At 52.4% G+C, this 15,127-nt stretch overlaps 1 protein-coding gene across 1 annotated transcript in view; it reads left to right on the forward strand.

The window, feature by feature from the left end:
- Positions 1 to 12,620, forward strand: part of Crhr2 (corticotropin releasing hormone receptor 2) — a 29,063-nt gene extending 16,443 nt beyond the window's left edge. Inside the window, exons 6-12 of the mRNA XM_057791806.1 lie at positions 1,283 to 1,436; positions 1,865 to 1,925; positions 2,965 to 3,037; positions 9,289 to 9,374; positions 9,570 to 9,705; positions 10,129 to 10,170; positions 11,171 to 12,620. Of these exons, the coding sequence (XP_057647789.1) occupies positions 1,283 to 1,436; positions 1,865 to 1,925; positions 2,965 to 3,037; positions 9,289 to 9,374; positions 9,570 to 9,705; positions 10,129 to 10,170; positions 11,171 to 11,311 (693 nt within the window). The 3' untranslated portion in view covers positions 11,312 to 12,620. The remainder of the gene's footprint in view (positions 1 to 1,282; positions 1,437 to 1,864; positions 1,926 to 2,964; positions 3,038 to 9,288; positions 9,375 to 9,569; positions 9,706 to 10,128; positions 10,171 to 11,170) is intronic.
- The last annotated feature ends 2,507 nt before the right edge of the window (positions 12,621 to 15,127 follow it).

The raw sequence follows: 15,127 nt of genomic DNA on the forward strand, positions 1-15,127 counted from the left end.
CATGGGTCAGCAGGCAGCTCAGCCTCGGAGTGGTACCCCGGAGTTAGATGGCAGTAGTCTGCCCAGGGCTCCCCCTCACCCAGCCAGCTTGCTTATGTTGCCCATAAGAGAGTCGTGATAAAGGAGAGTCCTGTGATAAAGGGATGGAAACGCATGGCTGGGACCCTGGCTCAGAGGGGCCCACTGTGTGAGTCTGGGCCAGTGCCCATCCTCCCTACATCCATGAAATATGCTCTCAGGGGCATCTCCTCATTCAGAGGAACGGGGACGGACGCTGCCCTGCTGAGAGGCCACACAATGGCAGCCCTGACCACAGCTCCCACTCGTGTCTCAGTGCCTTCCTTTCTCCTCGCCACTGGCAAGGTGATTACCTCGAGGCTCAGAGAAGTGCCAGCTTTGCATAGGCCTCAAAACCAGCAAGACCTTGCACTGCCCCCGCCCCCATGAGCCAACCTAATACCTCAGTGGCCAGGGCAATCACTACTCTTGTTCTGAGGACTTGTTTCCCGCACATTCTTTTCATTTCTTGGTTTTGTTTGTTTGTTTTGATTCTTCAAGACAGGATTTCTCTGTGTGTCCCTGGTGGTCCTATAACTCACTCTGTAGACCAGGCTGGCCGCAAACACAGAGATCCACCTGCCACTGCCTTCCAAGTGCCGGGATTAAAGGTGTACGCCACCACTGCACGACTTGTTTTCATTCTTTTTAAGAAAAAGTTCAAAGTCTATCCATAATCGGACCCAATTTGACTAGCTGTGTAGCCAAAGTGGCCTGAACATTGAAAACAGGGCTGTTCTGACCCAGCTCTATTGGCAGGAAGCCAACCAGTCTCCCTTTCTAGACTGAAAAGAGACATCAGACATGACGATGTCGGCCTGTAATCTCAGCTACTTGGGAAGTTGAGAAAGAGTTTTATAAATTCAAGGCCTATCTGGGTCACATAGTGAGCTCACGGCCAGACTGGGCAATTTCGTGAGACACTGATACAAAATACAAGTATTTTCAAACGTCTTAAAAGGGTAGGACTGTAGCTCAGAATGCTTGTCAAGCAGGAGGGAGACCTGGGTTCTGTCCCCTATAGCACATAAGCAAAAAGAGACTGAAGAGGTGGGGGAAGGAGAGAAGAGCTGCCCAGAAATGAGGGTAGGAGGCTGAGATACCCCACTGAGAGTTGATATTATTTGGAACCCTGCCCGTGAGCCCCAAAGTGGGAGGTCCCTTGCCTCTCTGTGGGACCCTCTCTGCTGTCCCAGCAGCTCTCACCACCCCGCCCCCCACGCAGGTCTGGTGCCGCTGCATCACCACCATCTTTAACTACTTCGTGGTCACCAACTTTTTCTGGATGTTTGTGGAGGGCTGCTACCTGCACACTGCCATCGTCATGACGTACTCCACAGAGCACCTGCGCAAGTGGCTCTTCCTCTTCATTGGATGGTGTGAGGGTCCCTGGGCAGGAGGGCCTCCTGGGGAAAGGGGCACTGCTGATAAAACTTTCCCCTTTGCCTTGAGACCGAGGACTTGAACCAGCCTGCCTTGCTACCCCGCAGCTCCTGTCATTACCCTATGTCGTCCTGACCCATGCCCCATACAGCTCTTCCTCCATACCCCTGCTCCCCCTCAGGATGCATCTGCTTTCTCCATTCTGCCCCCAAACCCTCCAGAGGGCATTCCAGAAAGCCTTCCTCTGCTTGGGAAGAATGACTGAGATTTGGGGCAGGAGCTGAGACAGGCACCATAGTGTCACAGGTGGCCTGTAGTTAGAAGACCAAACACAGAACCCCAAGCCCCTTGTGATCTCCTGCCTTGATACAAGAGGATCTTTATGCATCTGTCCGCCCTGTGCAGCCCATGTCTCTCCTTTCAGGCATCCCCTGCCCTATCATCATCGCCTGGGCGCTCGGCAAACTCTACTATGAGAATGAACAGTAAGTGGGACAGGCCAGCATGGGGGTTTTCAGTTAAGATAATTCACTCAGCCTTGGCTCTGGTCTAGCCCTGGGAGGGGTGGAATCGCAACCCTTACCTGAGCAGATCTCTCCTTCGTGGTCCTCGGGCAGAAAGAAATAGGTCCTCCTCCCTGAGTCCGCATACACAAGGCTTGCACAGTGGCTCTGTGGAATTCAGTTCAGCCTTCCTTCTATCGGAGGCTGAGACACCACACCACATCCCAGATGACAGCAGCTCCCCATGAGATCACAGGGCAGGAGGGAGCAAGAGGCATTGAGGGTGTGGAACGAGACTAGGATCCCATTTAAGGACCCTAGCACTAGGAAAGGCTCCTAAAGACAAACGCTGCTCAGAAGGGGGGGGGCTGTCTTGGTAGGTGATAAGCTTCCTCTCAGAGGGGCTGTTCAAACAGAAAACAGAAATTCGGGGTGCTTTGAGGTGGCTGTCCAAGACTGCTGTACACTGGGTGACCTCTGAAGGTTGGCACTTCAGAGTCAGGAACTTAGCCTAGCCTTTCTTCTGGGTCCCAAAACGTTTCCAGCAGTCAGCGAGCCTGACCAGGCAGTAGGCTGCTTTCACTGAGAGTAAGAAACCCAGGACTAGAGAAGACCCCACTTGGACACCTGCAACTTTGTGCCAAGAGTGTCTGGCATTAGTGTTCTATAAACAAGAGGTGGGACAGGACAACTCAGTCCTAGACCAGTGGAGGAGAGCTCAGCTCTTCCTTGCTTCCTGTACCTGCTGCATTCCCAGTCCTGGGTTCCCACAGCCTGCAGCAGAGTAAGGGACTCCAGTGGAGGCCACAGGCAAACCATGAGACTGACCCCCCGGGAGGCCAGCCGCAGTCCCACCAGATACAACAAAAGTTGGGGAAGGGCCTTGTAAGGGCAGCGTCTACCAAGAATTTCCCTGGAGGTTGGGCTCAGGAAGGGTCCCTCCAGAGGGGCCTAGCTCTGAATTGAGAATGGCTCTCTGGGCATAGCCCAGCGGGCCACCTCAGCTGCCCTGTCTTTGCAGGTGCTGGTTTGGCAAGGAACCTGGTGACTTGGTGGACTACATCTACCAGGGCCCCATCATCCTCGTGCTCTTGGTATGTCCTCGGGGGATTAAAGGGTTGGGGCACTAGGAGCATAGCAAAAGACCCACCCCAGGCAGAGACACAGACAAAGACCTGGCCTGGGCAGCACCCTGTAGTGCTCCCGTGCCCTGCACAAGGTACCCAGCTTCCATCCCACTGATTCTCCTATGTGTTCTGTCGGGGGCCACCTGCACATGGCTCTAGACTTTCTTTGGCATTTTCTCTGGGTGGAGAAATGGTCTGATTGGTCGGTACTAGTGCCTTTCGGGGTCGCAAGCTCCGTACCAGGTACAATGCTTGAAATGGGAAGGTAGGCAAGCAGCTGGTACTAGAGAAAGGTGGGTTCAGCATAGAGCCGAGTTCCTCGGCCCCCAGGAACACCCTCTAGGGCCCCGCCCACCGCCCTCGGGCTGGCAGCAGGTTCCAGAATACAGCATAATGAACGATTGTTCCTAGGCCAGCTCCCCGCCCTTTGCCAAGCGTATTCGCATCTAGGATATAATTGCCACCACATCTTTAATCCACAACAAGCTTTAATTAAGATAGAGTTTAAGTAGGGGCTGCATTCTAGGGGGAAAAAAAGAGTCCATTATATATCATACATTAAAAATATATATATACAAAAAAGCCCCATAAGAAATTGGCATTTACATAAGATTTATTTCAGGCTTCTGTGTATACCAGCTCTCTTAAAGGGTCATGGCGCCTTCTGGCAAACTCAGAGGATGCCCTCCTCTTGCACACAGCAGGTGCCTAGTGGGGCCTACCTTTGTCTACCATGGCGACAAGTACCATTTATCTCTTCCTTTTCCTGACTCTCTCCTTCCTGTGACGGTTGGAGTCATTGTACCCCATCTTTGGAGTGTCCTTGATGGACATCAGCTGAAGCTGACTGGAAAGGTCTTCCACCCACCTTCAGGGCATCACTCACTGAAGAGGCAGAGGCTGGTCTTTGTCAGCTGTGAGGGAAGGATTGTCCTTGGACTGGCAGCTGCAGTGACTCACTCACCCCTCAGTGTGAACAAAAACCTCCCAGCCAGCTGCCGGGAGCTCGTGTGAAGAGATGGGGCTTTTGAGAAACCTGGGACCCAGCCAAGGAGGCTGGCCTGGACAGGAACCAAAAGCTTGGGAATGAGCTCCTGCCGAACGCTGCTGTTCAGGTAGTGAGGGGAACCATAAAGAAAGAAGGAGGGGGCGTTTGGAGTCTGGTTCCCTACTGCCCAAGTCTGCTGTGTACACCCTTCCTTTGGAGCCAGTTAGTTATATACTAGCAGAGGCTTCCAGGACCTGAGTTGAGCCCTTCTACAGGTTCTGTTCCCAGCACTTCCAATCCTCACACTTCTGCTACCGTAGGGAAGATGGTACTCCCCCATTGCAGAGATGAGCCCAATCTTATAGGCACAACTAATGGAGCTGAAACCCAGGGACCTGCCCTCTGCTTCACCACCGTGCCTGCTCGGCCGGCCTCCCTCTCCTGTTCTCTAGAGGCTTGCCGTCATTTACTTCTGGGTTCTGTGAATGTGATCTGGTAGTGTAGTCTGTGAGGTTCCTGACCACGGCCTAGTGGCTGTTGTGGGAAGACGATGCTCAGTCTTTACAACTGATCCATGGCCTTTTCGGCAGGATGGTCACCCTGAGCCAATCTTCAAGGGAAGTTCTGTGGTCATCTGTGTTGGACAGCTGAGGAAGCAGAATCTGTGGTTAGTGATTTGCCTAAGAAGGCCACAAAGACACGGGGAATTTGAACCTGGAGACCTACACTCACAGCCAGGAGTTTACTGGAGATCGTCTTAGGATCTCCGGCAGTGGGCGATTGGGTGATAACAGCAGAAGGAAGCAAGGTCAAGGGTGCCACCAAGACAAACAGCTTTGCTCTCAGCCTGGCACCTTGGAAGAGCTCCGTACAAAGGTCCTAGACCTGTCCCGTTGAAGGTGGGGAGGCTGTCCCACCTATCTGCCCTCAAGGCTGGCTCAGGACTATTGACTGCACACATTCAGTCTACCCTGTTTGCATGATGAACTAGCCCTGGGACACTAGAGAAAGCCTCAGACTGAGCACTGTCCCTTGCAAGTGCTCTTGAGCCCAAAGGACACAGGATCTCTATCTAAAGCAGGTGATGCTTAAAGTCTGACAGACTGATGCTGGCCTTTGCAGGTCATGAATGGTGGCCCCTTACTCTTCATGCCTCTTCAAAGTACTTTCAGCATCCCTACAGCATCCTTACAGTCCTTGACCAAACCTGTTTCCAATGCAGATGCCCGAGGCCCCAGTCTGCTCCAGCAACATGCACACATAGCAACACCCAGGGGCCTTGACTCTGCACATCTGGGATCCTGAGTGTAAAGTCGGGTGTGCACAGCTGCCGGCAGGGGACATGTGCTATCAGAACTTCCTCCCTGTGCTAATCAGCTCCGTGCATGTAGTAATGCATCTAGTGGGTACCAATCTCCCAGGGGCTGTAGCTGCTAACCGAGTCCATCTTGCGGGGTTCCTGGGCTATGTAGACCCATGGAGAGCAGACAGTTGTGGTCCTGAAGTAGGTATGGTGCAGGGAGCTGCAAGATGGGTGAGAGCCAAAAGGAGGAGGCAAATACAAAAAGCCTGGAGAGGCCTGCTCAGAACCAGGCTAGGGCAGAGTAGAGATGTCCCCTAGGCCTAAGGCGGCCAGCTTAAAGACGGCAAAAGGAAAATCTGAAGACCACAGAGAGATGAACCAAGTCACCTGTTCTGTTATCTTGTCTTCTCCCCTACCTCCCACGTCATCCCCTGCCTCCCTCTCATTGAGGATCTGGCAACAACGTGGCTCCCGTGTGCAAGCAGCATGCCATACTAAGTACTTCCCCTCCAGCAGGCTTGGGAGTTCTGGGGATGCAGAGCTGTGATCTGGCTTTGTACTTTCTCTGCCTTGAATTACAGTGTTAGGCAGGGCTGTGCCATGTGCACTGTGGGGTAAGTAGTGGCTGGAGCCCCTGGGTCTGTGGTCCCTGAGGGAATTCTGCCCTCTTGGTCCCATGCTCTCCCACTATAACACATGGGTGCAGCATACATCTAGGGGACTCAGATAGATGCTGGCTCTCTGGACTCTTTATCAGCCAGTCCCAGAGTACTCAAAACCTCCCCAGGGCAGACCTCTAGTGGGGAGGGCATCTGAGCTGCTGAGTGTGAGAGAAAAGCCAATTTCTTTCCGCCCACATTTCCCTGTAGCAGAAGTGTGTGGAGGGGCTAGGAGAAAGGGGTTTCTGAAGCCAGGGCTGCAATCTATGGCTTGACAGATCTTTCTATTGCACCCTGGGTATCCATAAAGCATGGCTGGTGGCGGGGGGGCTGCCTATAAAAGAGTCTGGAGCTTGTGGAATAGCTGTGTAATGTTTGCGACTACGCCTGGAACGGTGTGAACATTAGATCTTCATTGTTGGGCTCTAGGCATGTGTAGGCCTCCCCAGGCCTGTCACAAGAGTATAGAGAATGAGATGCTCTGTGGGAGTCAAGACAAGATCTTCTTGCATGGTGGCTACTTTGATAGCGACTACCACCTTCCAGGCTCAAGCCCCTCAAAGCCTAGCACCCACCCCCTCCGCTGAGCCTCCTGAGGAGAAGCAGATGGAATGCAAGTGTCCATGGCGCTGAACCACCAGTGTGAGGGGTGTGGAAAGACAAGACTGCTCAGGGGAAGCTTCTTCAAGAGCTAGCCTCACCTGTGCCGCTCCAGCCCCTCAAACTCCAGCCATGTGGTCCACCTTAAGAACATTCCAGGCTGCAAGGGAGTTGTTGGAGGAGACGGATTTTCCTGACTGGGCTTTCAGATGCTTCTCCCTCCTCGAGCTTTTCTTGACTTCCACAAGCAGCATTACATTGGCCACCATCAGGGACTGGCTCCTCCCCCCAAGACCCCTCTTTCCTGGCCTGGTCTCTACCTGGAAACTCCTACTTTCACAGCTAATGTTGTCATTGGTTCTCAGCTTACTGTCTTGCCGTTTCTCCAGACCTTTCTAGTGAGTCTGTAGGAAAAATGCAGTCCCTCCCCATCTACAACTAGGCCATAGCTCTCTGGGAGCAGGTGCTGTGTCTGCCTATCCACATGCCTTTCACTGGTACCCAGCACAGAGGCTGGCATGGCAAGATGATTGGTTGAGTGCAAGAATGGTTAAATACAACTAAGATCCATGGTTGGACCATGTCTGGGTATGATAGCTCATGGAGAAGATGGTATGTTTTGCTTTGGCATGCAGGGTAGTGTCTAAGGTGGAGACTTGAAGAGGTCTTGTGGGCTGGGGTGGTCAGCGGGCTCTCTGGAGAGGAGAGGAAGGTGTCTGATGTAGACACCGTAAAGGAGGAGGCTGGAAAATAAACTGGGAAGAAAAGAGTAGCTTCCTGGGGGCGGAAATCCAGATGGGGGTAGCTTGTTAGTCAAAGGAGAAGGCCAGGTCTCCTAGATGCTCCATATTGGCCACATTTCCTGCCCTGCTCACCACAGAGAACAAGACCCTGTATCCAAGGGATGCTGGGTGACCTCTGGGTACATGGGTGGGTGGGTGGGTGGATGGATGGATGAATGGATGGATGGATGGATGGATGGATGGATGGATGGATGGATGGATGCGTGAATGGGTGGATGGGTGGATGGATGGATGGATGGATGGATGGATGGATGGATGCGTGGATGGATGCGTGGATGGATGCGTGGATGGATGCGTGGATGGATGCGTGGATGGATGCGTGGATGGATGCGTGGATGGATGGATGGATGGATGGATGGATGGATGGATGGATGGATGGGCAAAAGCAATGGGTGGACAATTGGATGAAGTATTTTGTGGGAGGATGGATGGATAAATGGATGAATGTTTGGTAAATTAATGGATAGATGAAACATTGGGTAGATAATTGAATAAACCAATTAGTGAAGTAGATATTTAATGCAAGAAAATGATATAGAAATTTGAATATCTTTTTATTGCAATAGTCTCTGTTCTCAGAGAAGTCAGAAAGAACTGGAAAAAGACCAAGGACTTTGTATTATTTCAGGATAGGTGAGCCTTTAGAGAAAGCAGGCAGCAGGCCGCGCACAGCCTCCTGAAAGGCTTCCCCCTCAGCTGTGGGCTCACTAGACTGTGTACTGTATATACACAGGAGAGAGTGGTGTGGCGACAGGGAGGTGAGAGTTCGAATCCTCCTGTCCCTCTGTCTTCCAGCGTGGGAGACAGGGGCAGCAAGGCTGACCATGCCCCTCATGCCCTGCCTGGAATCTATTGTAAAGGAGGATTAGAAGGGCTGCCTCCATTTGTAGAAGCAATAGATTTTTCTAGACAGAGACTGGAGTGAGGGGCATGTGTGTGTCTCCACACATACGGGCCAACAGACATCCCTAGGCCAATTACATGCCTCCCAGCCTGTGAACATTTTCTGAGGAAGGAGTCCCAGGAGGTTTGTACACACTCCCATTCCTGTTTGCTTGTGCTTGGCAGTACATGAAGAGAAATGCAGGTACACGGTGTTCCCAGATAGACACATACGCATGGTCGCACAAAGACCTACTCTGAGACAAGCACATGGGGGAACATGCATACAGAGCGACAGCACAGCTCAGGGACCAGCTGACCAATTTACTGACCCTTAAGAGTCCCTCAGAGACCAAGAGACCCTGGGGATCCACAGAGACCCACGCAACACGAAGCTGAGTCAGGAGCCAGCAGACCCACAGCAGTGAGAGGTGGGCGTGTCTTTGATGTTAAGGGAAAGCACTAATGAAGATAAATTAGTCCCTTCCCAGAGCCCATTCATCTTCCGCGCCTGTGGGTGTCTGAAGGCTTAGGAGCGCCTAGGAGCCGGGGTAGAGATTAACCACTCCACCTGGACTGTGTGCCTCTCCCCCAGGGCTGAGCTGAAAGGACCTTTGACCAACCTAGAGCTGGTGACAGTTTGAGGGCCTCTGAGATCTTCCATCAATAAGTAGGGACCCTGTGGCCGAGAGAAGACAGGTGGATCAGAAATCTGGGCTCTGGTTATGTGTAGTCTCAGAGGAGGGCAAGAATTGAGGCTCTCAGAAGTGACCCCAAAGAAGTGGTCACTTCTCCCACCCACCGCTTTTACAAACCACCTGGGCCACTGGTGGAGATTGGGACCGGGGAGGCTAGGAAAGAACAGCAGTTGGGCAGTCACAGCAGGTGCTTGGTGCTGGGGCATGTGTCAGGGATTCGGGGAGGAGGTTTGCTTCTGAGTCACCCCCACAGACCTCCCCTTGTCCCTCTTTGCTTTATTCCAGATCAATTTTATATTCCTCTTCAACATCGTCAGGATCCTGATGACAAAATTACGAGCATCAACCACATCTGAGACAATCCAGTACAGGTATGGGAATGCCTAGAGCCCTGACAGGCAGCAGAGGCAAGAAGGTTCTCTCGTCAGAGCCCTGGAAGTCCTCATCCCCAGAGTTTGCTCCAGCTCCCAGAAGCCAAGCAGGGCCGCCCATCTTCCCACCTGAGTGAGTGCTGCCTACAGTAGGTGAACTCAAGTTTGCCGTTGCCCTCTTGCTTCCCCATGCAGGAAGGCAGTGAAGGCCACCCTGGTCCTCCTCCCCTTGCTGGGCATCACCTACATGCTCTTCTTTGTCAACCCTGGGGAGGACGACCTCTCACAGATTGTGTTCATCTATTTCAACTCTTTCCTGCAGTCTTTCCAGGTAGGCGCCCCAGCGTCAGGACACTTCCCAGCTCCGGGTGCTCAGAATGGGCCTGCGCACTAGGATCAGTAATATGAGCACCGGAACCCAAGCGCTGGCACACTCGGAACCCCACTGGGCCCCAGATGCTGACAAGGTTGCCCTGGTCATGTCATCCCCGCCCATCCCAGCACTCAGTTTTGTTAACACTTCTGAGAATACCTAGGACGAGCTTGGAATGCCAAGGCCAGGCTGAAAACCACAGCCACGCAGTTACATACCTTATTGTAACTGCATCCCTTGTCTGGGCCAGAACTTCCGAGGTCCCACCCACCCCTGAGCCCTAAGTCCTGGGAGGTGTGCCTCCAGCCATTCTGTGTTCTCCCACACCTCCAGCGAAAATTACTCCCCAGCCGATGTCTGACATTTCTCCTTCCTTTCTAGGGTTTCTTTGTGTCTGTCTTCTATTGCTTCTTCAATGGAGAGGTAAGAGACGGGCCTCCCTTGTAGTCTAGGGGCTCAGCCTTTACACTGTACTCGTGAGTGATCTGGTCAAGCTGCTCAGCCTTTCAGATGAGCTCTATTGCTGGCTCTGCTCAGCTCTGGGCGGTGGGGGAGCTGAGAAAGCATTCAGCTTTGGGCAAATCCGTGGAATCAGTGTAGCTCACTACACAAGCCAGAAGTAACATGTTAGCACCCAGTGCATGCCCTCTGAGCCAGGGAGAAAGGTGCCCAGATAGCAGGGCCTGTGGAAGCCACACAGAGGGGATGACAGATGGAAGGTTCCAGGAAAAAAAAAATGTCATTCAAGCAGTTCTTTACCAACTCAGCAGAATTGGTGAAAGGGCTCAGTGAATAAAGGCATTTGGATGCCAAACTCAACCACCCAAGTTCAACCCGGAAACTCACATGGTGGAAGAGAGAATCAACTCCTGAATGAAAGCTGACCTCCACACATACACCATAGTGCTCACTGGAAACACACACATATGCACGCACACACACACACACTCAGAAAGAAGCTGATGTTTGCCATACAAACAGAAGGGAGTCGGGTGTAGAGAACGAGCCAGGAGCCTCCCCTCAGACAATGGTAGGGAAGGCTGGTCTGCAGAGGGGACAAGGAGAGGCCCTTCCTGAGGAGGAAGCTAGGCCTGATGTCTGCTCCAACAGGGGCTGAGCTGAGCTGAGGGGCCGATTTACAAAGCTAGAGAGGCCTAAGTCATGGTGGCAGAGGTAGCCACAGGAAGCTGGAACCTTAAGCAGGCCGATGGCCTCTCCAGGAGAGGGAGACTGGCTCCCTCAGAAACTGAAGGGCAGGCAACGGTGTTCAGGGAAGGACCTCAGTTTGGGACCTCATCAGCCTCTTGGAGCAAGGGTGGCAGGCCCAGGGCCATCCCAGACTCCTTTAATGGCACTTGGGGTGGAGCTGGGAAACTGGCAGAGGCTTGGCCCAGCAGGTGACCGAGCCTCTCCCTCCCTGCAGGTGCGCTCAGCCCTGAGGAAGAGATGGCACCGCTGGCAGGACCATCACTCCCTCCGAGTGCCTGTGGCCCGGGCCATGTCCATCCCCACATCCCCCACCAGGATCAGCTTCCACAGCATCAAGCAGACAGCCGCCGTGTGACCCTCTGTCATCTCTCTGTCGTCACTGCACCACTGAGGCAGCTTCCCCATCCTCTACAGCCTTCCCCTGGGTCCTCCTTGCTACACTGGCCTTTGGGGTGCAGGAGAAGGAGGGGAGAGATCAACTCTCCAGTCTGGAAGGAAAGGAAAGCTATGGAAGGGGGCTCTGAAGGACCAGGGCCCAGGGCAGCCACAAGTCTACAAGCAAGAGGGAGCAGAGGGACATGGCAGGCCCCTGGAAAAGAGTGGCTCTCACATCATCACGTCTTTGCACACCTGGCCTCTCCTGTGGATCCTCACTGTAGCACCATTTATATAGGAAAAAAAACGAGGTACAGAGCAGACAAGGGCTGGCCAAGTCACACAGTTACTTGGACCACCCTCAGCACCTACAGTTGGCTCTGCTTCTTGCTTTCTGGTTCCACACTTACGATGCACTCCCTTGACGGTGCCCGCTGAAGGTGGGGGAGACAAGAATTAACTCATCTGGCTTCATCGCAGAGACTGTCTAGCAGAGAAGCCTCCCTCCTCAGAACCAACCCCTCACCAAGCTGCCGCTCCGCTCCTTTCCCAGTCCTCCTGCCCCTGTGTCTCTAGGAGAATGCTGGCTCCCAGTCTGCTGTCCTTCCTGGGACTCCCCCCCCCCCCCCCCCCCCCCGTTCAGCCTGGGCTCAGTCTGGGGATCTGGAGATGAGACAGAAAGCCACACTCTCAGGCCAATTGGATACACAATGCTGAACAGAAGAGGAGAACACCAGAGCCAGAGGGAGTCGGTGAGGCTCACCCAAATCCAAGTATCTCTCCTCAGACTGCTTCAGCCTCTGCTGCGGAAATCGCTCTTTGCGACATCAGCTAGGTACCTGTGGGGGTGGCAATCTTCAAGTCGAGCAGCTGGACACTGGAGAGATGAAGTGGGCTGACGATGAGGGCAGAATGTCTGCAGGCCAGAGCCATGTCCCTCTCCTTAGAGATGATGGCCTGGACCCAAGCAGGCCTTCCTCTGGTGTGTGGGGGGTTTGGAGTCTTCGGGTTCAAAGGGCCGGACCTTTTATTATCCCCGCGGATGACATCTGTCCCATCCCCAATGCAGATACTGCCTGTGTCAGGAACTGAGATTCTGGAACTGGGAGAGAGGGGAGGCAAGACCCCTCAGGGGCCACAAACAAGAGGAAACAGAGCGTGGCTTCGGGCTCCACCTCTATTCCTCTGCCCCCTCACCCCGCAGCAGAAGAGGAGGGAGAAGCCAACAGACTATAGGCTTGAAAAGAGCCCCTTGTCTAAGTACCCCACAAAAATAAACTTTGAAAAATTATCCACTTTTATACATATTTAGTTTGGCATTGAATACATTTAAAGCATGTGATTTCTGACATTTTGGTAAATATCTGAATTTTAGAAGAAAACTGTCACAGCACCTTAAAGCACACCAAAACACACGTAGATACTGCATGCTTCCAGGGCTGTCTTCAAACACTTTGTCAAGTCGGGCAGTGGTGGCGCACGCCTTTAATCTCATCACTTGGGAGGCAGAAGCAGGCAGATCTCCATGAGTTCAAGGCCAGCCTGGTCTACAAGAGCTAGTTCCAGGACAGGTTCCAAAGCTACAGAGAAACCCTGCCTCAAAAAACCCCCCAAAAAAGAAAAAAGAAGAAAAGAAAAGAAAGGAAAAGAAAACCCTTTGTCAGCAGGTGGCTTCTGTTGCCCCCTTTTCCCCAGCCCCTGCCTTCATCCCACTATCCCTAGAAGATTCTATTTTCAGAGACCCTTTTTGGCCCTTGTGGAACTTCTCTGCCTGACTCTTGGGATTTTTTAGAGTTCTCTAGGTTGGGCTATCACAGCTTTTTTATTTTTCTGGATTTGTTGGACAAGGCCTCACTATTTAGCTCAGGCTGGACTCAAACTTGCTGAGTAATTCAGGCTCACCTTGAATTTACAATTCTGCCTCAGCATTCTGAGTGCTAGGATTATAGAGACATACTTAAGTCTATTTTTAAATATAAACAATTTATTAAAGCCACACTAGATATTGAAAGGTTTTCTTTTATACTTATTTCCTTGTGGGGAGTGCATGTGTTCCATTGTTTGTCAGAGGAAAATTTTGGGGAGTCAGTTTTCTCTTTCTACCAAGTGGGTCCTCGGTATTAAATTCAGGTCATCTGGCTTTGGGGCGTTAACCTGCTGACCCATCTTGCTAGCCCTAGATATGGACATTTATAGACAGTTTTTATGAGTAATTGTTAAACCTAAAATGGAAAGTATATTGAAGCCACACCTTAAACAAAAGAATAGAAATTTGATTGTTCAGAAATCCTTGGATGCATCTTGCAGCAAGAATGAGTCAGAATTCAGCATTAGTTTCCTTCCTTCCTCCCCTCTCCCCCCCCCCGCCTTTTCTACAGCTGCATATGCTAAGGTTTTTCAGATAAATAAGAAGCTGTAGGCATGTCACTCACTTCCAGGCCACTCACTTCCTGTACTGCTTCTGAGATGTACGTCCCAGATTGCAAGGCAATCTGTCACCAAAACTCCTCTTAAGCCCTCTTTATATCTGACTGAAAAAAAAAAAAATGACCTGGAAATCATTCTGCCATGAGCTTTGTGGCCCTAGTCAGCGTGTGCTCAGTGTCTGCTCCCCACTCCATGGACCAGATAGTGTTGGTGGGGGCTGGGGAAGGGGAGCTTCACACTTGGCGATGCCCTGGAGAATGGTATGGGCAAGGCTTTGGCTCTGTGTCTCTTGTCGTTGGGGAGGTAGGTGACAAGAGTGCCTAGGCTTGGCTTTCTCAAGGGACAGATGTCCGACGTGCAAAGGCTTCCTGCCTGACCAGAGGAAGGTAATGGCTGAAGTGATTAGCATTGAAGATGCTCTTGTAGAGCAAAGAGGTATAAATGGCTTGGCCCAAGAGGTCATGTGAAGATTGTCGAGATCAGAAGAGACAGTGGGACTGATCAGAGCTTATGCCACAGAACCTCGGTGCCACCCATGAGTGCTCCTCAAACGCCCACCTCCCTTGATGCCACCCATAAGTGCTCCTCAAACGCCCACCTCCCTCAGTAGCACTTATTATTTCTCCTGTATGAGTTACCTGGAGGGCTCACAGGTCTGTGATCTCTGCTGGCTGGGACAGCACTACCCATGCCAGCACTATGAGAAGCATTAAGTTACAGACCAACTGGGTAGAGATTCCACCCCAGCCCTGAATTGCCCTGCTCCCTGAGCTCCTAGTCATGGCCCTGGCTGAGTGGTGCCCATGAAATGCCACCGGAGCCATTAGGCCATTTCTCTGGGTCCCCACTAGTTAACCTCACTCAGCAGCTGCTCCCACAGCACAGCCAGTCCTCATTAGTGTCATCGGCCTTCTGAGCTTGCAGTCCTTCAACGAGGGCCTTCCTGGAAAGAGGCCTCATTAACAGACTCTGTAGGAACAGCTTCCAGCGCCCAGACCCTGCAGGCCCTCGGGCTCTTGTTTAACCCTCCACCCATGCTGCCCCATAAAGCTGGGGAAGATGAGCATGTGGGAAACTTCTCTCCCCAATTCAAGGGTCTCACAATGAGACTGCAGACCGAGCCATAGTCTGGTTCCAAGCCCAGAGGTCCCTTCGTAAAGTGGGGTCAGAAAGTCCCTGCTGGTGTAAGAGCTGGTATATAAGTGTGGCTTTGATAAAGGCAGGCGTGGAGTCAGGGATGGGGACAGCATTTCCCAGGATGCTGTGCTGTGGCGAGAGTCCAGGTAGAAAAGCTACTGAAGCCTCTAGGCCACCAGGACCCTGTGGAAGGTGTGGACAAGTCGTGGAGAAACTGGACTCTGGTGGAGCT

This window comes from Chionomys nivalis, chromosome 1, assembly GCF_950005125.1.
Source record: "Chionomys nivalis chromosome 1, mChiNiv1.1, whole genome shotgun sequence".
NCBI classification, from domain to species: domain Eukaryota; kingdom Metazoa; phylum Chordata; class Mammalia; order Rodentia; family Cricetidae; genus Chionomys; species Chionomys nivalis.